Here is a 27,946-nt window from a genome sequence, read left to right as displayed (position 1 = left end):
GCTGTGAACCCCACTAGGTTTTCTCTTCTAGCTTCAGCTATCCTTTTACGTACAAACTTCTCTCGCATTATTTGAGGATTTTTCACTTGAAGGGAAAATATCCGTTTTTCCTAAATTTTCAAACAGTAAGCTATAGCAACTTTGTAGTGTTTTTTGCAAGGTCCCGCTAAATGTCACCTATGTATAATTAAGTTGTTTTAGTTGGATATAGTGCCATTTAGCGGCGTTCTAGCGCTATTTAGCTTATTTTGAGCTTGATGCTTTTGGCATAGCTCGCTATTTTAAACTTTTGTTTTCCCTGAAGCCAAAAACACAAAACAACAACTAACACTTGGCACTTCATCAATTTTTTAGTCCAAATAAATCATAAAACTATGCATATTTACTTATTTAGTTATATTAAATCATGAAAGCTAATAATCTTATGGATCCATTTAAAACATATCAATACCACAAGCATATTAATCCATGAAGCCGCACAATTATTCATCTCAATTCTGGTGTTATACATGAAAACACATAAATATATCAGATATGTCGTTACTCATTCATCCACGACGATGTCACAACACAAGCACCTATGCATGAACCTCCTAAGCACGGCAAGCATGAGCAGTAGATGAGGAGCGCTCACTGAGAGTGTCCGTTGACGAGGCAGAGAAGTGTGGTGTCATCCGACATGAGAAGTAGGAGGCAAAGGTGGAGTAGAAGAGGTCGAGGAGGAAAAGGCGGGTTGGACTTGGGGATGAGGAATCAACCGACGTCGGAGGTGAGCAGTGACAGCGGGGGTGGAGACCAAGGAGGGAGAGGGACACATGATTCAGCAGTGAGCGTGGAGACCATGCCATGTGCGGGGGGCACGCGAAGGCAGACGTGGTGCGCGGTGCTGGTGGCGGTAGGCGGTAGGCGGCACTAGAGTCAGCATGCTCGATTGGGGATTAGGACAAGTGATTTGGGAAAAAAATAAAGTCCCGTGCGGGCAGCATATAACAAGCGTAACTCGTCATTGGTAAATCTTTACCAGTGACAAGCACCACATACCGCTCACTCGTAGAACTTCTTAGATTTTAGTGTTTGAGCTAGCCTTAAGGTCCTTTTTTTTTTGAAAAATTGACACCGAAGGCTCCAAACCTTTCCTACATTTAACTTCCAACATCTCGAAGTTCATGTCAAAATTATGCATTTTTTGCATTAGTTTGCTAATTTTTAGGCATTAAGTGATTTTTATGGTTGATATATAATTAAAATTTGAACTACAAGTATATTAAAACAATGCCTGCAATTTGGAAGAAAGGTAATATTTAAATTCTTAAGTACCGTAAGTGTAATCCAAGAGATGTATGGAAAATTCAAAAGTTTTAGTTGGTAAAATTCTAACTCTTAGTTGCACTTAATTGTTTTATTTAATTCTAGAAAGGTGAATGAAATATGAAATATGAAAATTGGCATGGCACCATGTTATGACCTCAAGGGGTTGTGTTTAAAATTGGAATCAATTTTACAAAACTTGGGTTGTACATTGTCGAGCAACCGAAGCATCTCCGGGGAAGCATCATATGTTTCAAAGTGGAATTATGAGGTTTGAAGTCAAACTCACTATGGCTTCATCATTTCAACTTAAATTTGTATTCCAACTTGATATTATACTATTATATACTTATATGCCTTCATTTTGGATCTTGTTATGTAATACTCCGAGTTTTTTTTAATAGGGAGTTAAGGCACCATATACAAAGTACATATGTATAGAAAATATTGATCCTGAAGGCTCCTGATTTTTTTGTAAAAATGAAAATACAAATTTTAAAAGTCCATATCAAAATTAAGCCTCGCTCTGGATTGGTTTGCTATTTTTAGGCATTAAATATTGAAGGGATATAATTCAAAGTGGAACTACAAGTATATTTAAAGTGCCTGCAATTTAAAATTGAAAAGAACTCATATTTAAGTTATGAAGTACCTTGGGAGATGTTATCCGAGAAATGTATGGAAAAAAATCGAACATCAATTTAAAATCGACCTGAACAACACAATCCTCCCACTGTGGGTGAGCATGGAGGTCCACCATATAACTATACGCCGTGACCGTGAGCCACTTGACTGAAAGATGATGATACACTTCGTAACAAGAGAAAAAAAAAGAATGAAATACTTTGAAACAAGATAATTTTTAGAACAAAAAGAAATAGCATGAATCTCAAGCAACAACGGACGGTGGATCCATGTACGGGATATTCCGTGCATGGTAGAAAAAACACTCTCAAGTTTTATGCACGTTCTGGAGATTGCTACAATGCATGGCACATTTTGCATTCTAACAATGTATTCACATAATTTTGAGAGAATTCTTTCTGAATGATTTCGACATCGCTCAACATATGCCGTCGTGACGTAAACTATAGAACATGTTTGACTTATAAAAGGTAATCGGACAAATATACGAAAATGCTTATTATATATTCCGTTCAGTGAAAAGAACAAAGACGACAATAAAAAGTAGTACATTCAATTCCTCATATTGGTTCTGATCGAAGGCTACACCATGAGGCTAACTTGTTCAATCTTATTACACGACTACATGCGAGATTAACCTGAAACTTGAATACATGTCTTCTGGTGAGAATTATTAAATTTTGCTAGCATGCATATATGGAATTATATAATTATCATTTCAGGGAAGGCTCCTAGAAATTAAAACCCAGCGGCAAACTTGGACTTGAGAAGTTCCACGACCCTGGCCTCCACCCGGAGTGCCTTGGTGAGCACCGGCGTTGGGATGGGCGGGTTGGAGCCGAAGAGCGTGAGGGGCACGAAGACAATGCCGGGGTTCTGGCTGTTGAAGGAGACGACCATGGAGGCCTCGGTCTTACCGACGTTGAACTGGAAGTGCATGAGGCCCCGTGGGATGAGGAACGTCTCTCCGGCGCGCACCACCCTCGAGTAGAGCTTGTTCCCGGAGTCGAGGCTGCCAAGGATTCCCACGAGAAGCTCACCTTTCATCACGATGCCGATCTCGGTGGCACGCGGGTGGATGTGTGGTGGGTTGGTGCCTCCGGGAGCAAAGTCCACGCGGTTCATGGACACACCCAGCGTGTTGGTACCGGGCCACTCGGCCACGTCGAGCTCCGTCACGGCGGAGCCGTTCGGGGTGGACGTGTTGCCGGCCTTGGCCAACTTGGACGAGAAGAGGAAGTCGTCGCCGGCCTCCGACATGGGCTTGCACGTGTGCCCGTTCACCGAGACCGCCTTGCCGTCGAGGTCGGCGACACAGAAGTCCTGGAGAGGGTCTGGGTCGGTGGCCAAGACGGCCGGAGCTAGTAACAGCATTGCGAACAGGCCAGCTACTAGGGTTTTGGAGTACCCCATGCTTGCTATGTAATAAGCTTAGCTAGGATTGATCAGCTAGAGTTTGTTGATGGAGAGTGTCTATGGCACTGGTTGTTGCTGCTGCTAAGCTGTGGTGGATGAGTGAATGGTGAGGCATATGGAGTCCTTTATATAGGGGATTAATGGAAGCAGTGGATGCATGGAGCTAATTAAGCTATGCATGTGCATGTCGTCACTGCATGCATTTGCAAATGGACACACGAAGCAAGGCAGCGAGTTTATTAAAGATATATTACTTGCGTGGCAGTCAGAGTCAAGGCCACTGCCGGCTGCTATGGAAATGGGACCAACGAACAGATACAAGGAGGAGGTGTATCTCAATGGAGTATTGCTCTTGGAAACGGGTTCATAATATTCGTGCACACCATTACTCATCAATCATGCATATGGGTTTCGTCTAGGCTTATCAAGTTGAGGGGCGTGCTGATGGTGAAAGGTTAGGGTCTTCATTCAACAGCAAAAGAGAGAAATGTCAGTGTCCAGGGCCTGCATGACGACATGCAAAATGAAAAAGCCGAGAAATGAGCGCGACATGTGTTGGCATTTCAACCTTGCTAACTGGTCTCGCCGCCGGCCGGTTTATCGTATGGCATGATCGTCAGAAATGGGAGGCTACTCGCTGCGGCGTAACTACTCTCTCTCAAATAGTTCTCTTCTTGTTTTGTTTCTGTTCTCAATCGATGACTTGTTGCCAATAATATATAACACGTCGGCGCAGAGAAGGTGGCTACTACTGATCGATCAGTGAGTGATCAAGTGCTGATATGGCGCCCTGCTTGCCTTTCTCCTCGCAGTTTAAATATTCGATCGCGGAAAATATGGCACCAGCGAAACAACGAAAACTTGGTTGTCAGTGGCAATCAACGGGCCTGTGGCGTTGCAAGTCAGACTTTCTGACCGTGATCCATCCAGCGCACCAGCCCGCCTCTCCCTGTCTCCAACATCCGAATGTACGATATTTATTACATTCAGTATAACTTATTTTTACTAGTCAAATTTACGGTTAAAATTCGGCAAAAAAAGACGAAAGTGTCTTACAAACCTGGATGGGGATTGGGAGGGGGGAGTATACGTAGAGTTCTTTTTAATAGATCTTTCTCACCTACCACAGTTTAAAATACATTTTTCGGTATACATATTGTAGGATACTCATCTAGAATAACGAAATGGGTGATATTTAGTAATCTATTTCTCTCAACATTTAACGTGTCACATGAACATGCAAAAATGCAGGGCGCGAGGCCCCAAGTAGTCAGGCCTCGGCATGTAGCTACAAGGGTTGCCTTGGGACATGGGCTGATCCTGGCTGTGAGTGAAGCATGGCAATTTCGGCAACTGGTTATACCTCCCAACTGTGAGAATTTCTCCGAGATGATCTACCAATCAAGATTCAAAGTAGATGTGCACTCTGAAGTATCCACGAGTTCCGAAGTAGTGATCCGGCAATACTTCAAGGTCCATGAAAAAGAGCTCCGAGAAAACTAGAGAGAGGGGAAGCCTAGTTGCGTTCATATTTAATTAGGATTTTAATCTAATTAGACCAATTAGACCGGCATAAGAGCCCGTCTAATTAGAAGTCTAAACTATTAGACCAATTAGACCGGGATTAGATCGTGGCTTTTTGGCCCACTAGGGGCTGCGCCGGGGCCAACCCAAGAGGGTATTTCTTCCAAAATATATTCTGGATTTTTTTTGGAAGTTTCTAGAACCTTTGTCTTCCTGAAACCTTCCATATATATAGACCCATTTTTTTACATATTATATCTTTCTGGAATTCCCAAAACACTTTTAGGACCATCCGAAACACTTTCGATGCTCATGCTCTCAACTTTTAGTTTCCATAATAATTACTTTGGAAATAAGCGGGCATGACCCGGAACACCTTCTAATCAATAGTTAACAACGGAATATGGACACCCTTGTTAACTCCCACATATTCACAAAGTTCTTGAGCGAACCTTTTGTCCCGCATACTATTCCCTCTACTTCCCGAGACGTTAGCAAACACTACGTGAGATATTATTGGTATCCCTGTGATCAACTCCTTTATCACTATACCGTTTATACTCGTAACGGGTTTTGTTTTATTTACTCGTATTTGTATTCCCGTATTCACGTGATCTCCACCACATGTGTCTGGTCAGACGATGATGACACGGTCTTGAACACTGACTTGAACAACACAATCATCCCACTGTGGGTGAGCATGGAGGTACGCCAGGTAGCTAAACCGCGAGCCACTTCATCGACTAGTGTTTGCAGGCCTGCCTTTGTAAGGGCCACTAATGAGAGAGGGAGGTTGAGGTAGTTACAGAGAGGAATGGTGCCACTTCACAAGGGAAAAAAGCAGTGAGCCTTTGCACCTCAGCAGACTCACATCGGATTGGAGCAGTAGATGTCTTATTCAAATTTTCCACAAGGACAGACGCTTCCCAAAGAAAACCAGGCATCTCGTTCACCGCAGTGAGCACATTTGGTAAAGACTTCATAAACCTAGCCGCATCATCAGCGAAAAGAGAAAATCAATGTCGAACACCCTATTGTTCCAAACCTGCCAATATCTCACTGCTCTCAGATTTCAACACCATGGAATTCATTACATCCATAATTATATTAAAAAAAGGAGAGGCGACAATGGATCACCCCGGCTGAGCCCACGCACATGCCAAATTATGCTGCTTAGGTGTCCATTGATCAAAACTCCCGTGCTAACGGAAGAAAGCATAAACAAAATCCAAGAGCATCACCTTGCCTCAAAGCACGAATCTGCATCACATTCAGCAATAATCGCCACGAAACATTGTTGAAAGCCCGCATGACATTGCTTCAGTAATACCATAGGAATCTTCCTCTGATGGAATAACTTGATAGATTTGCTAACCAACATGAAATCATCTTGAATTGTTAGTCTCCGAATAAAATTGCTCTGTTTGTTGGTGATGAGATGAGCCAAAATAGTGCCCAAACGAAGCGCAAGGGCCTTGGAAAAGATCTTGGAATCTTATGGAGTAGACTAACGGGCCCAAAGTCCACAATATGAGTCGCCCCATATTTCTTAGTAAGGAGAGCAATCAAGGTCTTATTGAGAGAATGAAAATTCCCACCATTACCACGAGCAATCTGTTGCATTGCCACCATAACCGCGTCCTTGATAACAAGCTATCAAATCTTGTAAAAGCATGGAAAAAGCCCTCTGCCCCGGTGCCTTGTCTGGGAAATTGGGATATTGCAATATGGAACAATAAAAAGAAGATGTGGATGCATTTACATATGTGCACAAAGCTTGAACCAATACATTTACAATGCATTCCAATAACTTGAGGGCATGCTTTTTGGAGAAATGATATTCTACCATGTATGAATCCACCATCAGTGATTGCTTTGAGTTTCATGCTACTTTTTTTGGTTGTTGTTAAAAACTTAAAATATAATTTTTTTCAATGTGTCACATTAGGTTTTTTTGCCTCTCTTTTAAAAGTGCATCCTAGTGGTTTGTTGTGTATCATCATTTATCAACAAATCTGATATAAAATCAAGTTCATTTTATTATTGGTGCAAACTTAAATAAGATGATACGCACATTGAAAACAAAAAACATTAGGACACAAGGTTGACATTAAAAAAGATAGCACGAATGTCAAAGCAACAACCGACAGTGGGATATCCCATGCATGGTAGAAAAACCATTCTCGTGTTCTTTTTGTACATTTTGGAGATTGCTATAATGCATTGACGGGTACATTTTGCGTTCTGCCTGTAACTTCAGAACATGTGTTCTGAATGGTTTGGACATTGCTCACCATGCCGTAGTAGTCTTGGCAAATACTTTAAGGCTTCTTCCTTATCCTTGTCTATATCCGAAGTTGACGTGACTCTGTACCGATATCTTTCCCTTTGTTGATGTGGAGTTGAGAGTATGTCTAACTTATAAAAGGGTCATCAGACAAATATGCGGAAATGATAATTATGTATTCCGTACAATGAAAGAACAATGAAGACAATAAAAAGTAGTACATTTCAATTCCTCGTATTGGCTCTGATGACTGAACCACGAGGCCAACTTATTCAATCTTATTACAACTGCATGCGAGCTTAACCAGAAGCTTGAATAGATATCTTCTGCTGAGAATTATTAAATTTCGCTAGCATGCATATACGGAATGATATATGATCATTCATGGGCAGTCTCCCAGGAATTAAAACCCAGCGGCAAACTTGGACTTGAGAAGTTCCACGACCCCGGCCTCTACCCGGAGCGCCTTGGTGAGCACCGGCATCGGGATGGGTGGGTTGGAGCCGAAGAGCGTGAGTGGCACGAAGACGATGCCGGGGTTCTGGCTGTTGAAGGAGACGACCATGGAGGCCTCGGTCTTCCCGACATTGAACTGGAAGTGCATGAGGCCCCGCGGGATGAGGAACGTCTCTCCGGCGCGCACCACCCTGGAGTAGAGCTTGTTCCCAGAGTCAAGGCTGCTGAGGATTCCCACGAGGAGCTCACCTTTCATCACGATGCCGATCTCGGTGGCACGCGGGTGGATGTGTGGCGGGTTGGTGCCTCCGGGCGCAAAGTCCACGCGGTTCATGGACACGCCCAGCGTGTTTGTGCCGGGCCACTCTGCCACATCGAGCTCCGTCACGGCCGAGCCGTTAGGAGTGGACGTGTTGCCAGCCTTGGCCAGCTTGGATGAGAAGAGGAAGTCGTCGCCGGCCTCCGACATGGGCTTGCATGTGTGCCCGTTCACCGAGATTGCCTTGCCGTCGAGGTCGGCGACGCAGAAGTCCTGGAGAGGATCAGGGTCGGTGGCTAGGATGGTCGGAGCTAGGAAGAGCATGGCCAAGAGACCAGCTACTAGGGTTTTAGAGCACCCCATTGCTTGCTATGCAACTGATCGGCTAGAGTTTGTTGATCGAGAGTGTGTAAGGCACTGGTGGTTAATGCTAAGCTGTGGTGGATGAGTGAGTGGTGAGGCATATGGAGTGGTTTATATAGGGGATCGGCGCGGCAATGGATGCATGGAGCTAATTAAGCTATGCATGTGCATGTCATCATTGCATGCATGTGCAAATGGACACACGATCGAGGCAAGGCTGAGAGTTTATCAAACATACTAGTAGTATGTTACTTGCGTCGGGGTCAGGATGAGGTTGTGATGGAAATGGAGATGCTCAGGATCGGAGTCAACAGTCAAGGCCACTGCCGGCTGCTAAGGAAATGGGACCTAGGGTGGAACAGAGACAATGAGGAGGTGTATCTCAATGGAGTGTTGCGCTTGGAAACGGGTTCATAATTAATATTCGTGCACCACCTCTACTCGTCAATCATGCAAATGTGATTCGTCTAGGCTTATCAAGTTCAGGGTTGTGCTAGCTGATGGTGAAATGCCAGTGTCTTCAACCACCATGTCCTTTGCAACGTGCTGCAAGCTATTGGGTCGGCAAGGCAGCCGTTGGGTGGTCGCCGGTTTATCTGCAATTGTGTACTCGCTGAAGGGACGTCTCCATGCTAACGTTTAGCGTGTAGCATGATGGTCAGAGATGGGAAGCTTCTCCGGTCTCAAATAGTTTCTTGTTTTGTTTCTCCTCTTCGTGGCTGCGATCGATCGACGACTTGCCAATAATAGCACGTTCTAGCAGAGAACGGATTCTCATTGGTTAGTAGGACTACGTACGTGCCTCATGAGTGAGCAAATCAGTGGCAGATCGATCGCAGCGAAACGACAGCGAAAATTCGGGCGCAAATCAACGTACGTACGCGCCCTGCCTCTTCCTGTCACCACACAGTTTAAAAATTCGCGAGACGACAGCGAAACAACGAAAACATGGTTGTCAGTGACAATCAACGAGCCTGTTGTTCTGCAGGTCGGACCTTTTGACCGTGTTCGATCCATCCAGCGCACCGGCGGCCCGCATCTCCCTTTCTCCGATTCTCCGGAGTAGCCGGCCGGCTGGCCCCTCCCCTAGTTCACGTCCCGGCAAGCACCCGATCCGCATGTCACCGACCCATCAATCATGCATCACCGATCCAGGCCTTCCGCTTCTCGCCATCTCTCGGTCGTGTCAACTCGAAAGGCAGAACATTTCTACCGAGTGTTGCAAGGCACCCTCATGTTTTACTAGCTCATGCTTTGACTAGCAAAGGAATATTATACAGAGGCTGAGGCTGCGTCAATTAATTTGGATCGCAGGGAGTGTTAAATTTGTGTTTAAAAGGAAAAAAAATCTTATACTCTTATTACAAATTTGACTCGTACATTATTTTAGTAGCCAAAGCTCGACCCAAAATAGTACAATGCCTTACAAACCATGATAGATGGAGTATATATGTCGTGTAGGCTAGACCGCATTTTACTCGCAAAATCACTAAAAACTAAAATTTATACTGCCATTGCCCATGGCTTTTACACATCTAACCTAAACGCCAATACATTTGGTGTTTAGCAAATGCGCCGGATCGGGCTGAGACTGCCCACGCCCGGGCGCGTCCGCGAGCCCTCATATCTTCTCCATACTTGAGATGGATATGAGGGTTCGCGGACAGCCCGGGCGTATAGGGATGATGTGAGGGGTCCAGTTGGGTCAACTTTTTGCTTCTCTCTCATGTCCGATCAGTGGTCCCCGCGCCCGCCCCGATCAATTTGAGGAGTCCCGATGTAGATGCTCTAATCATGCAGCCACAGGTTGATTCGCTATTTCAACCTTTGCTAATTGGTCTAGCCCAAGCAGCAACGTGCAACGCAGCCGTTGGGTGGTCGCGGGCTTGACTTATCGGCCGGTTTATCTCTAGTTCTGTACTCACTGAATAAGACATCTATTGTTTCAATGCGACGTGAGTTCAATGAGGCGCAAAGGATCACTGCATTTTTCTCGTACTAATCGTCGGTCAAATTCGAGGAAGCCCGGAGACGTGGATGCTTCGGACAGGAACTCGCAGGAGGCTATCCACCGTTGGGCTTGGACGAGCGAGTGCGATGTGTGCAGCTATTTCAACCTTTGTTTATTTTTTAACACAGTAGAGATGTAGACTTAATTTCATCCATACGCAAATACACTCATCTTTATGAACACACGCATGCATTTCTTATTTCTATGAGCACCTTTGAGAGATGAAGCTAGCATATCATCTTGAAATTGATGAAGTCACCACTGACATCTTCGTAGTCAACGGGAACAAAACAAGATCACTACGCACGACATAAACGGAGTTTAGGCGCGGGCTCTCTAGGGTTCCTCCCACACTGCCCCCGCCGCCGCCGGCCTTCCTAAGGCCCCCATCGCCGCCGGCCGCCGGCCGTCCCCGCCCCCCACCCCTCCCTCTCCCCCCTCCCGGATCCGCCCCCGTGCCGCCTCCTAGGGTGGCGGCCGGCAGAGAAGTTCGGCATCATCCGACATGTTTAGTAGGAGGCAAAGGTGGCGTAGAAGAGGTAGAGGAGGCAGAGGAGGGTTGTACTTGGGGACGAGGCACCGGCCGACGTCGGGGTTGAGTAGTGTGAGCGGGGGTGGAGACCAAGGAGGGGGAGGGACACACAAGTCAGCGGTGAGCCAGTGGAGACCGTGACATGCGTGGGAGGCACGGGGAGTCCCATCTGGCGCGGGGTGGTGGTGGCGGTAGGCGACATCGGAGGCAACGTGCTCGATTGGGGGTTAGGGCATGTGATTTGGGGGGAAAAATTCCAAGTCCCGTGCGGGTAGTATATGTAAGGATATCAGTGACAAGCGTAAAGGCATACTCGTCATTGGTAAGTCTTTACCAGTGACAATCACCACATACTTCTCACCAAAAAAGACAAGCACCACATACTGCTCACTGGTATAACTTTTTAGAATTTAGGGTTTGAGCTAGGGTTAAGATCCATTTTTTTCCTAAATTGATATCGAAGGCTCCAAACCATTTATACATTTAACTTCCAATATTACAAAGTCCGTGCCAAGATTATGCATTTTTTTGCAATTGATTTGGTAATTTTTTAGGCACTCAATGATTTTTTAGGGTAATTAATGGATATGATTAAAATTTGAACTACATTATATTAAAACAATGCCTGCAATTTGGAAGAAAAATCGTATTTAAATTCTAGAGTACCTTGCATGGTAGGTGTTATCCAAGAGATGTATGGAAAATTTAAACTTTTTAGTTGGCAAAATTCAAACTCTTAGTTGCATTTATCAGTTTTAAATTTTTTTTAAATGGTAAACGAAACATGAAAAATATGACATTTGGCATGGTGCCATGATATGACCTCAAGGGGTTGTGTTAAAATTTCAACCAGTTTTACAAAACGTGGGCTGTACATTGCCGAAAAACCGAAGCATCTCCGGGGAAGCATCATAGGTTTCGAAGTGAAATTATGATGTTTAAAGTTGAACTCACAACGGCTTCATCATTTCAACTTAAAATCTGTATTACAACTTGATATTTACTATTTATGTACTTATATACCTTCATTTTTTATCTTGTTATGTACTCCCTCCGTTTGGAATTACTCGTCCAAAAAATGAATGTATCTAGATGTATTTTAGTTGTAGATACATCTATTTTTGTGACAAGTAATTCCGAACGGAGGGAGTAATACTTTGAACATTCTAAAAAAAATTGAAATAGGGAGTTAACGCACCATAAGAAGTATGACCCCGCCAAACTCTGTTGGTTGACGCACTTGCTCCCAGACCACGGAGATGGCTGCCCTTGGCTTCTTTACACCCACACGCAAGAAACGCTGTAATATTTTTTGTTGAGACACTAGAAGACCCATTGTAGCAAATCCATATTTTTTTTGACAAAGGGTAATATATTAATATCAAGATGATATCAAGTACACCCGGCCTCTGCAACAACTCAATGCCACGAGTAACTCGAGGCATCAAGGATGCACACAGCCAAAAAGAAAAAAGAAAAAATAACAAAAGAAAAAAAAGATCTAAGACACGCCGTAACCAACAACGATACCAAGCACTACCGTGACAACACACGGGCTGCGAGTAGGTTCTCCAAAAGCAACGTCTTCAAGAAGATAAGGACACACAAGTGTCACCGTTGCCGGATTCAGTCAAATACTAAATCCTGAGTTTTCACCCTGAGAGAAGAACTGAGCAACTTCATGCAATGCTTTCAACAAGGTAACGATATCGAAATACCGCCATTGCCAGGTATGACCGGCGAAGGACACACCATGGGTTTTCACCCTGAAACTCCAGTCCCGGTACTGAAGTAGCACCACCAAACGCAACCACGAAGTGTTATTGCAACCGCTGGACCACCCCCTTCATTCCTTCAATCCTTGACAATGCCGAACACAGACAAACGCCCACATGCGTCGTGTTCTAGACCACTCGGCAACGAATATGCATAATCCTCGTGCACAGGGACCATGGAACATCACATCTCAGAACGTCTTCAGCCTGAATGTTTGGCATTCCATCCATTGTCCATTGCTCACACACACAGTTCTGATGGGAAAAGCTGTGCTCCTATGAGCTAGTTGACTGGCGACGCCGCGGCCAGGAGCCACCGGAACCCACGATAAGGGCACCTTCGGCAGACCCATGTCATCCTCGCCATCAGCTGATGACAAACTTGGGAAAAGGATCCCTTCAGTTGTCCAGTTGCAGCCGTGGTTGTCCATGTCCCTAATCCGCAGATTGGAATCAGATCGGATCACAGTCAAACCGCAAGTGACCGCCGCCGCCATGGATGGCATCTCCGTCTTCAAATCTTGATCCAGCGCCACACAATTCGTCATGGCCAGCACCACCTAGATCCAATGGTGGCCGCCGCGCTGCCCTCGCAGCCGCTCCAGCCAAGCCACCACCAGAAAGTTGAGGCTGCCGCCCCGATTCCGAGCTCCGCCGAGCGCCAACGCCGTCTAGGGCCGGCCCCCGCGCAAGGCCGGAGGTCCCCTCGGCAGGAGAGGACGAGAGCCCGCCACCGCCATCCACCGAACGGGCCTTATCCGTCGGTTTCCTCCGGCGGCAGCGGGGTGGATGGAGAAGAGGGGAAACGGGGGCGGCGGCTAGGGTTTCACCCGTGCCGCCCCCCTAGGAGCGGAGCGGGCGTTGGCTCCAACTTTTACTGCTTTCCGTGGAACTTTGAAAAATAGTCATGGCCGAGAGAACCTCCTTGAACAACACAATCCCCCCACCATGGGTGAGCACGGAGGTCTACCATATAACTAAGCGGTGAGCCACTTGACTGAAATATGATGATACACTTCGTAACAAGGAAAAAAAATGAATGGAACATTGTGAAACAAGATAATTTTTTAGAACAACCAAAAAGTAGTATGAATCTCTAAGCAACAACGGACGGTGGATCCATGTACGGGATATTCCGTGCATGGTAGAAAATCCACTCTCATGTTTTTTTGCACATTCTGGAGATTGCTACAATGCATGCATGGAACATTTTGAATTCTGACAATGTGTCCACGTAATTTTCAGAGCATTTTTTCTGAAAGACTTCAAGACCGCTCACCATGTCGTCGTGACGTAAACTTTGCACATGTTTTGACATATAGAAGGCAATCGGACAAATATACGAAAATGCTAATTATATATTCCGTCCAATGAAAGGACAAAGACGACAATAAAAAGTAGTACATTCGATTCCTCATATTGGTTCTGAAGGCTAAACCCTGAGGCTAACTTATTCAATTTTATTACAACTGCATGCCAAATTAATCCCAAGCTTGACTACATGTGTTCTGCTGAGAATTATTAAATCTTGCTACCATGCATAAATTGAATTAGATATTGATCATTTCAGGGAAGGCTCCCGGGAATTAAAACCCAGCGGTGAACTTGGACTTGAGAAGTTCCACGACCCCGGCCTCCACTCGGAGCGCCTTGGTGAGCACCGGCGTCGGAATAGGAGGATTGGAGCCGAAGAGAGTGAGCGGCACGAAGACGATGCCGGGGTTCTGGCTGTTGAAGGAGACGACCATGGAGGCCTCGGTCTTACCGACGTTGAACTGGAAGTGCATGAGGCCACGGGGGATGAGGAAGGTCTCTCCGGCGCGCACCACCCTGGAGTAGAGTCTGTTCCCGGAGTCGAGGCTGCCGAGAATTCCCACAAGGAGCTCACCTTTCATCACGATGCCGATCTCGGTGGCACGCGGGTGGATGTGTGGCGGGTTGGTGCCTCTAGGCGCAAAGTCCACGCGGTTCATGGACACACCCAGCGTGTTCGTACCGGGCCACTCAGCCACGTCGAGCTCCGTCACGGCGGAGCCGTTCGGGGTGGACGTGTTGCCGGCCTTGGCCAGCTTGGACGAGAAGAGGAAGTCGTCGCCGGCCTCAGACATGGGCTTGCACGTGTGCCCGTTAACCGAGACCACCTTGCCGTCGAGGTCGGCGACGCAGAAGTCCTGGAGAGGATCAGGGTCGGTGGCCAGGACGGCCGGGGCTAGGAATAGCATGGCAAACAGGCCAGCTACTAGGGTTTTGGAGCACCCCATTGCTTGCTATGCAACTAATCGGGTAGAGTTTGTTGATCGAGAGTGTGTAAGGCACTGGTGGTTGCTGCTAAGCTGTGGTGGATGAGTGGTAGTGAGGCATATGGAGCCCTTTATATAGGGGATCGGTTCGCGCAACGAATGCATGGAGCTAATTATTAAGCTATGCATGTCGTCACCGCATGCATGTGCAAATGGACACATGAGGCAGCGTTTATTATACATATGGTAGTACTTGCGTCGAGATCTCACCTTGTGATGAAAATGGAGATGCTCAGGGTCAGAGTCGGGATGAGCTAGCTTGTGATGAAAATGGAGATGGGGGCAAGGTCAGAGTCAAGGCCACTGCCGGCTGCTAAGGAAATGGGACCAACGAACAGAGACAAGGAGGAGGTGTATCTCAATGGAGTATTGCGCTTGGAAACGGCGGGTTCATAATATTCGTGCACACCTCTACTCGTCAATCATATGGGTTTCATCTAGGCTAATCAAGTTCAGGGGCCGGCTTGCTCATGGTGAAATGCCAGTGTCTTCTACCACCAAGCCCTTTGCTCCGTTGATGTGATGATGAATCCATCCACCATTATGCTGTTGAAGGCCTTTTGGTACTCCTTCGGTCCCTCTGATCGATAATACCTGTCGCTGGTTTAGCACAAAGTTAGTACTCCCTCCGTGAACTAATGTAAGAGCTTTTAGATCACTACGGAGGGAGTACTTCTCAGCGAATAAGCGACCATGGCGCGAGAATTTCATTCTGCAAGTACATACACGTAGGTTAATTTTGCATTTTCTCGATCGGCTGTATCCACCCATTTTGTCTATCGTTGGGCTTGGACGACTGCGACGTGTGTTGCCATTAATTTCAACCGTGCCGCAAGCTAGTGGATCGTCAAGGCAGCCGTTGGGTGGTCGCCGGTTTATCTGCAGTTGTGTACTCGCTGAAGGGACGTCTCCATGTTAACGTTCAGCGTGTAGCATGATGGTCAGAGATGGGAGCTTTCTCTTCTTCCTGGCTGCGAATCTGCGATCGGTCGACGACTTGCCAATAATAGCACGTTCGAGCAGAGAACGGATTCTCATTGGCTAGTAGGAGTACGTACGTGCCTGATGAGTGAGCAAATCAATGGCAGATCGATATCTCCACGCGGTTTAAATATTCGTGAGACGCCAGCGAAGCAACGAAAACATGGTTGTCAGTGACAATCCACGAGCCTGTTATGTTGCAGCTCAGACTTTCTGACCGTGTTCGACCCATCCAGCGCACCGGAGTACCGGGCGGGCTGGCCCCTCCCCCAGTCCGCGTCCCAGCAAGCACCCGACCCGCATGTCACCGACGCATCAATCATGCATCACCGATTGAGGCCTTCCGCTTCTTGCCATATCCCGTGTCAACTCGAAAGGAACAACATTTTTAGGGTGTGTTGTTGCAAGGCACCCTGGGGAATGTATCTGGTGCACCCGCGCTTGTGATGCTACCGGTGCACCGGATACCATAAAATATTTTAAAAAATCTGAAAAAAAATCTAGCACGTTAACGCAACATCAATATATGAAATCACAAAATTTCGTACAGAAATTTAAAATATTTTTGAAGATACAAAAATGACAAATTTGACATCAGTGTGATAATGGGCCAAATCTAAAGCCCAAGTTACGTTATGTACTATTCGGTGTTGAATTTGTCATTTTTATTTTCCAAGTTACGTTTCAAATTTTGACTTGAAATTTTGTGACAACCTACATTAATGTTGTGTGAGTGCTAATTTATTTTCATAATTTTTTGCACATTTTAAAAACATAATGTGAGTTCGGTGCACCGGTAGCACCACAAGCTCCGGTGCACCAGATATTTTCCCAGGCACCCTGATACATTTTTACTAGCTCGTACTTTGACTAGCATATGAACTATGTAATAAAGGCTGCCTCAATTAATACGGATCGAATGGAGTGTTAAATTTGTGTTCAAAAGAAAGATTTTTTAATTTGACTCGTACTTTATTTTAGCCAAAGTTCGACCCAAAATACTATGATGCCTTACAAACCATGATAGAGGGAGTATATGTCATGTAGGATAGACTGCATTTTACTTGCAAAATCGCTAATAACTAAACTTTACGCTGGCATTGCCCATGTCTTTTACACATCGAACCTAAACGCCATTACGTTTGTTGTTTAGCAAATGCGCCGATCATGCTAAAATTTAGAACACAGTTTCCTGTTTACAAATTTTAAATTTTAGGCTACACATTGCTATTGTTTCAAACACCAATGGTTAGCACTGATACAATTCTCATCCTTCAAACAAAACTGACTCATGCCCTGGTCCGTCGAGCTATCTCAGTCTCTTCTTACACCCTGGAACCAACATGTGGTTGTATATCTATCCCACCAATGACCATGTCGATAGTGAAGTCCTTGCTGACTTCGTCATTCTTGAAGCTCCACGATTCTAGCCTTAAGTAGACTGGAATCGTTGCACGCTTACACGCCCACTTATCCTTCCCACCTTCCATTTTTTGAACATATTACCCACCTCTCCAAGGACCACTCTTAATCTTCACCAAATATTTATAATAACTGCAAAAAGATTGCTAGAACTGATATTTTTGCGTGACTCCCTCCGTTTTCAAAGTACCCCCTCCGTAAACTAATATAAGAGCGTTTAGATCACTACTTTAGTAATCTAAATGCTCTGGTATTAGTTTATAGAGGGAGTACAAGTGTATTGGGCTTTTGAAAACTCAAACTTCTTAATCTTTGAAAAAGTTCATTTTGTTATTTTCTAAAAGGTGTATCAATCTCTTTTTGGAAAGCTAAAAAAATGGTGTATTGATTTTTCTAAAAGTCAAACTTCTTAATCTTTCTAAAAAATAAAGTATCTTCAATATTTTGAAACGGAGGGAGTATGAATTAATAATATTTGTGGGTACTGATGTGACACTTTTGTATGAGTAATAATATGATATTTTTGCATGAGTACTTGTGGTGGACTGGTGGTTACTAATAGTTGTGCTTATCCTTCTAACCTGCCATTTTTGCCTGAATTTCCGAAGCCTAGACAAAATCAAGATGATCGATGGGTAGAGGTGTACACGAATCTTGTGAACATCTGTTTCCAAGCGCAATGCTCCATTGAGATACACCTCCTTGTTGTCTCCGTTTGCAGGTCCATTTCCTTAGCAGCCGGTATGGCTTGACTTCTGACCTTGGGCCATCTCCATTTTCATCACAAGATGAGATCTCGACGCCAATAATATCAATAATATACTCTATCCAGCGTTCCCACATGCAGCACATGCATGCGGTGAAGACATTTATGCATAGCGAGCACCATACATATACATGCATGCATGAATGCACTGATCCAGGCCCTATATAAAGGACACCATATGCCTCAGCACTAACTCATCCACCACAGCTTAGCAGCAACCACCAGTGCCTTGGACACACTCGATCATAAACTCTAGCTGATCAATCCTACCTAAGCTTGTTCCGTAGCAAGCAATGGGCTGCTCCAAACTCATAGCTGGCATGTTCACCATGCTCCTCCTTGCTCCCGCTGTCCTGGCCACCGACCCTGACCCTCTCCAGGACTTCTGTGTCGCCGACCTTGACGGCATGACGGTCTCGGTGAACGGACACCCATGCAAGCCCATGTCGGAAGCCGGCGACGACTTCCTCTTCTCATCCAAGCTAGCCAAGGCCGGCAACACTTCCACCCCGAACGGCTCGGCCGTGACAGAGCTCGATGTGGCCGAGTGGCCCGGCACCAACACTCTGGGCGTGTCCATGAACCGTGTGGACTTCGCGCCTGGAGGCACCAACCCGCCACACATCCACCCGCGCGCAACCGAGATCGGCATTGTGATGAAAGGTGAGCTCCTTGTTGGAATCCTCGGCAGCCTCGACTCCGGAAACAAGCTCTACTCCAGGGTGGTGCGTGCTGGAGAGACGTTCCTCATCCCGCGCGGGCTCATGCACTTCCAGTTCAACGTCGGTAAGACAGAGGCCTCCATGGTCGTCTCCTTCAACAGCCAGAACCCCGGCATCGTCTTCGTGCCACTCACGCTCTTCGGCTCCAACCCACCGATCCCGACGCCGGTGCTCACCAAGGCACTCCGGGTGGAGGCCGGGGTTGTGGAACTTCTCAAGTCCAAGTTCGCTGGTGGATCTTAATCCGGGGGAGCCTACCCGAAATGATAAATATATAATTCAATATATAAATGCTAGTGAAATTTAATATTTCTCAGCAGAAGATATGTATTCAAGCTTCTGGTTATGAACCTCGCATGCGGTTGTAATAAGATTGAATAAGTTAGCCTCGCGGTTCAGCCTTCAGAACCAATACGAGGAATTGAAATGTGCTACTTTTTATTGTCGTCTTTGTTATTTCATAGAACAGAATATATAATTATCATTTTTGTAAATTTGTCCGTTTACCCTTTTGTAAGTCATACATGTTCTAAAGTTTAGTCGCGGCAGCTTGGTGCGCAATCTCCAACCCATTTAGAAACATGTTCTCAAGTTACCGAAATATATTGTAAAATGTAAAATGTATCGGTTCAATAATGCATTGTAGCACTCTGCAAAATGTACAAAAAACAAGAGAGTGGTTTTTGTACCATGCATGGGACATTCCATATATGGATCCATCATCCGTTGTTGCTTTCAGATTCGTGCTAATTTTTTGGTTGTTGTCAAAATTGATCTTGGTTCATAATGCTTCGTTCGTTTTTGTATCATCGTATCTCAGTTTTTAGCAATAATAAATTGCACTTATTTTAGATATAATTTGATGATAAGCGGCGATACAGACGAACCATTATGATAAACTTTTTAACGAGAGGGAAAACCTAATGCAACACTTTGAATGAAGATAAACTTTAACGACACCTAACAAAGTAGCATGAATCTCAATGCAGTCACTTACGGTGGATCCATGCATGGTAGAACATCATTTCTCGAAAAAGCATGCTCTCAAGTTATGGGAATGCACTGCAAATGTATCGGTTCAAGCTTTGTACATATATGTAAATGCATCCACATCTTCCTTGTATTGTTTCATATTGAAATATCCCAATTTCTCGGATATGGCGCTAGATGAGCTCGTTGGGGTGCAGCCGTGCAGGAGATGGTTGGTTTGTTCAGGGGAGCGTCAGGCCTTGTTGCGACTTTGAATAAGACATCTATTGTTTCAATCTGACGTGAGTTCAACGAGCCGCGTAGACTCGCTGCATTTTTCTCGTACTAACAGCCGGTCAGATTGGACGAAGCCCGGAGACGTGGATGCTACAACCGATCGACGAGGCTCAGACAGGAACTCGCTAGAGGCTGTCCACCGTTGGGCTTGGACGAGCGACTGCGATGTGTGTAGCTATTTCAGCCGTTGTTTGTTTTTTAATACAGTAGAAACGTAGACTTTCATACATACACACATACATTTATTTTTATGAATATACGCACGCATATCTTATTTCTATATATGAGTACCTTCAAAAGACTGAGCCATCATATCATCCTGAGATTGATGAAGTCGCCACTGATGCCTTCATAGTCAACGGAATCATCTACTTCCATTGAACACACATCACCAAAAGGCCTGAAATAAATCTAAAAAAAATATAAGCACCAGCATCAAGTCTAAAATTTAAACGTTGATGGACTGGGATAGCCCTCCTAACCATGCATCCAGCCACAGTTTAGTCCGCTATTTCAACCTTTGCTAATTGGTCTAGGCCAAGCAGCAACGTGCAACGCAGCCGTTGGTGGTGGCGGCCGGACTTGAGTTATCCGCCGGTTTATCTCTAGTTCTGTACTCACTGAAGAGAGAGACATCTGCTAATTAACGTTCAGCGTATGGCATGATTGTACCAACCCTGATCTGAACCTGGCACCGGTCTCTCTCAAATAGTTTCTTGATTCGTTTCTCGATGACTTGTTGCCAACAGTATATTGCACGTTCGCGCAGTGTAGGGGTTCTCATTGGCTACTCGTACAAGTGAAGCACGCGCCTGATCGATCAGTGAGCAAATCAACGACTGATCACCATAGTTTAAAATTCGTGAGACGCCAGCGAAACAACGAAAACGTGCCTGTCAGTGACAATCAACGAGCCTGTTGTGTTGAAGAGTCAGACTTTCTTTCTGACCGTGATCCATCCAGCGCATGCATCGGCCCGCCTCTCCCTGTCTCCAGTCTCCGGTGTACCCGGCCGGTGCGGCTAGCCCCTCCGCCAGGTGGAGCACCGCATGGCCGCATGTCACCCACCCATCAAATCATCATGATTAAATTCAGAACACATTCTCCTGTTTACAAATTTTAGGGTACACATTGCTCGTGTTTCAAACACCAATGGCAAGCCCTGATCCTTAAACAGAACAAACTCATGCCCTGCTCCCTCGAACTAACTCAATCTCTGCTTAATTACACCCTGAAACCAACATGTGGTTGTACACCAGTAACCGCGTCGATAGCGGAGTCTTTGGTGACTTCGCCATACTTGAAGCTCCATGATTCTAGTCTTGCCTCTTGAGTGGACATTGTGTGAATGTGTGCATATGATGATGGTGTGTGTGCGTGCGCCCGCGCATCTATATTGCACTCGTTCTCTGAAAAATCTCCATTTACAAGCTCACTTATCCTTCCCACCTTGCCATTTTTTCAAACATATAGCCCAGCTCTTCAAGGCACCACTTTTAATCTCTATAAAACACTAACCAAATATTTATAATACATATCTGCACAAAGATTGGTCTATCTGATATTTTTGCGTTAGTCCCTATTTTCAAAGTACAGGTGTATTAGGCTTTTGAAAAGTCAAACTTCTTAATCCTTGACCAAGTCTATTCGAAAAAAATATAAATATCTACCATACGAAGTTAGTATCATTATATTTACCCTTAAATATAATTTTTTTGGCAAATGTTGGTATTTCTTGCTATAATATTAGTCAAACATAGAAAGATTAGGCTTTTAGAAAAAAAATAAACATATTATATTGTGAAATGGACGGAGTATGACATTGTAGTTGTGGGTAGTAACATGATATTTTTGTACGAGTAATAATATGATATATATTTTTGTGGGTAACTAATTTTTTTTGCAAACACGCAAAAGGCTTGCGTGTCGATGTATTAGAAGAGAGAGAGCAAACAATGCAGAGTTCGTTTACAGCTTGTTGCAGCACCACGAATGGCACTGGTAGTAGCCTTATGGGAGGGCCGGCCCAAACTAATATGATATTTTTTGCGTGGGTACTTATATGAACCAATAGTGGTGGACTGGTGGTTACTAATAGTTGCGCTTATCCTTCTATACCTTGCCATTTTTGCCTGAATTTCTGAATCCTAGACGAAATCAAGATCATCGTTGAGTAGAGGTGTGCACGAATCTTGTGAACATCTGTTTCCAAGCGCAATACTCCATTGATTCGAGATACACCTCCTCGTTGTCTTTTTTTCTTTCTTTTCTTTCCTTTTTTGTTACCTCCTCGTTGTCTCTGTTCGCAGCAGGTCCCATTTTCCTTAGCAGCCGGTATGGCCTTGACTTCTGACCTTGGGCCATCTTCAATTTCTTCACAAGGTGAGATCTCGACGCCAATAATATCAATAATATACTCTATCCTCAGCAAAATAACTCTGCTTCCGGTGTTCACACATGCGGCATAGGCAAGCATGCATGCATGCCAGCCTATATAAAGGACTCCATATGCCTCATCGCTAACTCATCCACCACAGCTTAGCTGCAACCACCAGTGCCTCAAAGACTCTTGATCAACAAACTCTAGCTGATCACTGCTAGCTAAGCTTGCTACATAGCAAGCCATGGGTTACTCCAAAAACCTAGGGGCTGGCCTGTTTGCCATGCTGCTCCTTGCTCCGGCCGTCCTGGCCTCCGACCCTGACCCTCTCCAGGACTTCTGCGTTGCCGACCTCGATGGCAAGGCGGTCTCGGTGAACGGGCATTCATGCAAGCCCATGTCGGAGGCCGGCGACGACTTCCTCTTCTCGTCCAAGCTGGCCAAGGCCGGCAACACGTCCACCCCGAATGGCTCGGCTGTGACGGAGCTCGACGTGGCCGAGTGGCCCGGTACGAACACGCTTGGTGTGTCCATGAACCGTGTGGACTTCTCACCAGGGGGCACCAACCCACCTCACATCCACCCGCGTGCAACCGAGATCGGCATCGTGATGAAAGGTGAGCTCCTCGTTGGTATCCTTGGCAGCCTCGACTCTGGAAACAAGCTCTACTCAAGGGTGGTGCGTGCTGGAGAGACATTCCTCATCCCACGCGGCCTCATGCACTTCCAGTTCAACGTTGGTAAGACGGAGGCCTCCATGGTTGTCTCCTTCAATAGCCAGAACCCTGGCATCGTCTTCGTGCCGCTCACGCTCTTCGGTTCCAACCCGCCAATCCCCACGCCGGTGCTCACCAAGGCTCTAAGGGTGGAGGCCGGGGTCGTCGAACTTCTGAAGTCCAAGTTCGCTGGTGGGTCTTAATCCTTGGGAGCCTGCCCTGAAATGGTCTTAGTATATAATTGGATATATGCATGCCAATGAAATTTAATAATTGTTCAGCAGAAGACACGTATTCAAGCTTCTAGCTAAGCTCGCATGCAGTTGTAATAAGATTGAATAAGTTAGCCTCGCGGTTTAGCCTTCAGAGCCAATACGAGAAATCAAAATGTACTACTTTTTATTGTCGTATTTGTTCTTTTTGTTGAACGGAATATATAAGTATCATTTTCATATATTTGTCCGAGTATGATCTTATAAGTCAGACATGCTCTCAAGTTTGCATGGTGACCGTGTGGTGAGCAATCTTCAAATCATTAAACATGCTCCCAAGTTACGAGAATACATTGTCAGAATGCAAAATATACCAGTTCAATGCATTGTAGCAATCTCCAAAATGAACAAGAAAACATGAGTTTTTTTTCTATAGTGCACGGGATGGATCCACTGTGCGTTGTTGCTTTGAGTTCGTGCTACTTTTTTGGTTGTTGTCAAAATTTAATTTTGTTTCAAAATGTTTCGTTCGGTTTTTTTTTTCTTGGTTCAAAGTGTATCATCAATTCATCATATTCATTATGTACCAACAAGAAAATGCACTTGTTTCAGGTTGGATCTGCTGACAAACGATGATACACAATGAACCATTATGATAGTCTTTTGAACAAGAGGAAACACCTGCTTTAACACTTTCAAACAAGATAAAAAATCCGCAAAAAAAAAGAAACAAGATAAATTTTAACAACAACCAAAAAAGTAGCACGAATCTCAAGCAATCACCGACAGTGGATCCATGCATGGTAGAATATCGTTTCTTCGAAAAAAAACATCAAGTTGCAAGAATACATTGTGAATGTACCAGTTCAAGATTTGTGGACGTATGTAAATGCATCCACATCTTCTTTTCTTTGTCCGTATAAAAAATCTCATTTTCCCAGACAAGTCGTTGGGCCAGAGGACTTTTCCACATGCTTTTACCAGATTATGGCGGCAATCCAGCTGAGTGATCGTGGTGATGGTATGAATTTTCATTCTCTCAATCAGGCCACCATTCAAAATTTCATATTTTTCAAACTTCATTTGCCTTTTTTCTTAAATCGAACAACAAATAAATGCCACCAAGGTTTGTATTTTGCCAACTAGGTGTTTGATTTTTTTTTCATACATCTCTCAGATAGTATCTCCCAAGATACTTAATAAATTAAATATGATTTTTTTTACCAAATTGCGGGCATTTTAAAATATACTTGTAGTTCCGGTTTTAATTATATCCATTAAATACCTATAAATTAGTTTGAATGCCTAAAAATAGCAAATCAAGTCAGAATAACGCCTAATTCCTATATGAACTTTGTAATTTTTTTACGTTCATATAAAAATATTACGAGCCTTCAAGATCAATATTTTTTGTACATACTTTGTATGGTGCCTTCGCTGTTTTAAAAAAATAGGAAATTCAAAGCATTACATAATAATATGGAAAAATGAAGGTATATTATTAGTATATAATAGTGTAATATCAAAGTTGTAATACAAATTTTAAGTTTTTTTAGGGGTATACAAATTTTAAATGGGGGTACTGGAGATAGGGAGTGGTGGGCGAGTGTGCTGGATGGATCACGGTCAGAAAGTCTGACTCGTAACAGGCCCGTTGATTGCCACTGACAACCATGTTTTCGTTGTTTTGCTGGCGCCATATCTTGCTTGGCCAGTCGAATATTTAAACTGCAAGGAGACAGACAGGATGCCATATAGTAGTATATCTGAACTTGATTTGCTCCCTGATCGGTCAGGCAGTAGCCAATGAGAATCCCTTCTCTGCGCGAACGTGCTACATATTATTGGCAACAAGTCATCGACCGAGAAAAGAAACAAAAGAACTACTTATTTGAGAGAGACCGTAGCCAGGTTCAGTTCAGGGTAGGTACGCCGCGACCAGAAGCTTCCCATTTCTGACCATCATGCTATGTGCTAAGAGCATCTCCAACAGACGCCGTGCTACCGGGCGCTAAAGAAAATTACAGAGCTGAAATAGCGTTTTAGCACGCGCAGAAGAGTGGTTGCTCTTCCAGGCGCTCCAAAATTTAACACGCCGCTGTAGCGCTTCACCAGGCGCGGTAGAATCCAGCGTGCGTCTAGCCGGCGCTTTGGAGCTGGAGCTGGCGTACAAAATATAGGGCGCACGATGCTGTTTTTTCCAGCGCCCTGAATCTTGTTTACCACGCGCGGGATTATAGTGCGGCTGTTGAAGCGCTACTTTCACTCGCGCGCGCTATATAGCCATTTTTATCCGGCGCGCGGCTTATTTAGTGTATCTGTTGGAGATGCTCTAAACGTCAGCATGGAGATGTCCCTTCAGTGACTACACAACTAAGATAAACCCAATGATGGACGAAACGGCCACGGCTGGCGGGTGGACGGACAGCCGAGAAATGCAAAAAATGCATAATTAACCTAGCGTGCGTCGCAGAAATATTCGCACGCTCCGTGCATCTAATTAAACTCGCTCACTTGAAGAGTTAAAAAATTTCAGTCGAGACTTGAGGAACACGGGACGTAGCTATAGCTTATTCATTTTACATCTCCTCTCTTTTGCTGTTGAACGAAGACCCTGGCATTTCACCATCAGCCAGCACGCCCCTCAACTTCATATGATTGGAGAGCTGATGTGTGCACGAATATTATGAACCGGTTTCCAAGAGCAATACTCCATTGAGATACACCTCCTTCTTGTCTCTGTTCCACCGTCGGTCCCATTTCCTTAGCAGCCGGCAGTGGCCTTGACTCTCACCTTGCCCCCATCTCCATTTCCATCACAAGCTAGCTCATCCCGACATCTCCATTTCCATCTCTGCCTTGCTCTGTGTGTGCACATTTGCACATGCATGCAGACTTGCTATGACTCCCAGGCTGCAACTCACCACCAACAAAGGCGCAGTCAGTTTCTAGGATCATCTGTCCACTGTATAGCTTCACGAACTCCCCATCAAGATCGCGGCGCTTTCCGCCTCTTCCACTGATCTGCACCGATCTAGGCGCCGTCCAGTGGACATGAGCACCATCCCCATATGGTCCCTTGCCACAGCTGCCCCCCACGAGTCTCCAGATTCCCCTAGGAAAGCGGCATCAGAATTTAACTTGACCATACCCGGAGGGGGGGGGCGACCCAGAGATTGTCCTCTAGGGCTGGTGCTATTATGGCAGATGCAAGGAGATTGCTTGCTGGTTTTGCCTCCTCGGAGATCAGCAATGTAAGCAGGAGTAGGAACAAATTGGCCCATGAGCTCGCTGCCTATGCGAGAAGTTCTGGCGATTTCCTTATGATCGCGGACGTCCCAGCGGGCGCTAAACATGTAATGAGAAAGGAGTGCATTCCCACCGTGGTCTAAGTTGTAGCCATGGTTTCCTCAACAAAAAAAAACATTTGCACATGCATGCGGCGGCGACATGCATAGCTTAATTAGCTCCATGCATGCGTTACGTGCACCGATTCCCTATATAAAGGACTCCATATGCCTCACCACTCACTCATCCACCATATAGCAGCAACCACCAGTGCCCTGCACACTCTCCATCAACAAACTCCAGCTGATCAGTCCTAGCCAAGCTTGTTGCATAGCAAGAAATGGGGTACTCTAAAACCCTGGCAGTTAGCCTGTTCGCCATGCTGTTCCTAGCTCCCGCCGTCCTAGCATCGACCCTGATCCTCTCCATGACTTCTTCGTCACCGACCTCGATGGCAAGGCGGTCTCGGTGAACGGGCATCCATGCAAGCCCATGTCGGAGGCCGGCGACGACTTCCTTTTCTCGGACAAGCTGGCCCAGGCCGGCAACACGTCCATCCCGAACGGCTCGGCCATGCCGGAGCCCGACGTGGCCGAGTGGCCCGGTACCAACACTCTGGGCGTGTCCATGAACCGCATGGACTTCGTGCTAGGGGGCACCAACCCGCCGCACATCCACCCCCGTGCTGATTGGCATCGTGATGAAAGGTGAGCTTCTCCTTGGAATTCTCGGCAGCCTCGACTCCGGGAACAAGCTCTACTCAAGGGTGGTGCGCGTCGGTCCGCCGGAGAGACCTTCCTTATCCCGCGCCGCATCATGCACTTCCAGTTGAACGTTGGTAAGACGGAGGCCTCCATGGTCATCTCCTTCAACAGCCAGAACCCAGGCATCGTGTTCGTGCCGATCACACTCTTCGGTTCCAACCCGCCAGTCCCCACGCTGGTGCTCACCAAGGCGCTACGGGTGGAGGTCGGGGTCGTGGAACTTCTCAAGTCCAAATTTGCTGGTGGGTTTTAATTCCTGGGAGCCTGCCATGTATGCTAGGGAAATTTAATAATTCTCAGCAGAAGACATGTATTCAAGCTTCTGGTTAAGCTCCCATGCAGTTGTAATAAGATTGAATAAGTTAGCCTCATGGTCCAGCCTTTAGAACCAATGCGAGGAATTATGAAATATATTGTAATAAGATTGAATATATATAAATTATAGCATTTTTGGTATATTTGCTCCATTACCCATTTGTATTTCATTCTCTGTCACCTTTTTTAGGTTGAATTGGGTGTTCTAAATTCAATCAGCCATTTTAGAGATACAAAG

At 45.4% G+C, this 27,946-nt stretch overlaps 5 protein-coding genes and 1 pseudogene across 5 annotated transcripts; 3 read left to right on the top strand and 3 right to left on the bottom strand.

The window, feature by feature from the left end:
• Positions 1-2,439: 2,439 nt before the first annotated feature.
• LOC543498 (oxalate oxidase GF-2.8-like) lies at positions 2,440-3,559 on the bottom strand. Its single transcript, NM_001428001.1, has one exon. The coding sequence runs from the start codon at positions 3,364-3,366 to the stop codon at positions 2,692-2,694; it is 675 nt and encodes a 224-aa protein (NP_001414930.1). The 5' UTR covers positions 3,367-3,559; the 3' UTR covers positions 2,440-2,691.
• A 3,820-nt stretch (positions 3,560-7,379) lies between these two features.
• Positions 7,380-8,614, bottom strand: LOC123095768 (oxalate oxidase GF-2.8-like). Its single transcript, XM_044517332.1, has one exon. It carries the CDS (start codon positions 8,256-8,258, stop codon positions 7,584-7,586), a length of 675 nt encoding a protein of 224 aa, XP_044373267.1. The 5' UTR covers positions 8,259-8,614; the 3' UTR covers positions 7,380-7,583.
• Positions 8,615-13,914: 5,300 nt separating this feature from the next.
• LOC100415844 (oxalate oxidase GF-2.8-like) lies at positions 13,915-14,917 on the bottom strand. The gene has a single exon (XM_044517331.1). It carries the CDS (start codon positions 14,835-14,837, stop codon positions 14,163-14,165), a length of 675 nt encoding a protein of 224 aa, XP_044373266.1. The 5' UTR covers positions 14,838-14,917; the 3' UTR covers positions 13,915-14,162.
• A 3,311-nt stretch (positions 14,918-18,228) lies between these two features.
• LOC123095767 (oxalate oxidase 1) lies at positions 18,229-19,261 on the top strand. The gene has a single exon (XM_044517330.1). The coding sequence runs from the start codon at positions 18,339-18,341 to the stop codon at positions 19,008-19,010; it is 672 nt and encodes a 223-aa protein (XP_044373265.1). The 5' UTR covers positions 18,229-18,338; the 3' UTR covers positions 19,011-19,261.
• Positions 19,262-22,562: 3,301 nt separating this feature from the next.
• Positions 22,563-23,585, top strand: LOC123095765 (oxalate oxidase GF-2.8-like). Its single transcript, XM_044517329.1, has one exon. It carries the CDS (start codon positions 22,658-22,660, stop codon positions 23,330-23,332), a length of 675 nt encoding a protein of 224 aa, XP_044373264.1. The 5' UTR covers positions 22,563-22,657; the 3' UTR covers positions 23,333-23,585.
• Positions 23,586-26,969: 3,384 nt separating this feature from the next.
• LOC123096573 (oxalate oxidase 2-like) lies at positions 26,970-27,646 on the top strand (annotated as a pseudogene).
• Positions 27,647-27,946: the final 300 nt, after the last annotated feature.

The sequence above is a fragment of the Triticum aestivum genome, chromosome 4D (genome assembly GCF_018294505.1).
Source record: "Triticum aestivum cultivar Chinese Spring chromosome 4D, IWGSC CS RefSeq v2.1, whole genome shotgun sequence".
Classification (NCBI taxonomy): domain Eukaryota; kingdom Viridiplantae; phylum Streptophyta; class Magnoliopsida; order Poales; family Poaceae; genus Triticum; species Triticum aestivum.
Note: the sequence above shows the minus strand (reverse complement) of the source record. Positions and strands in the feature narration are given on the sequence as shown.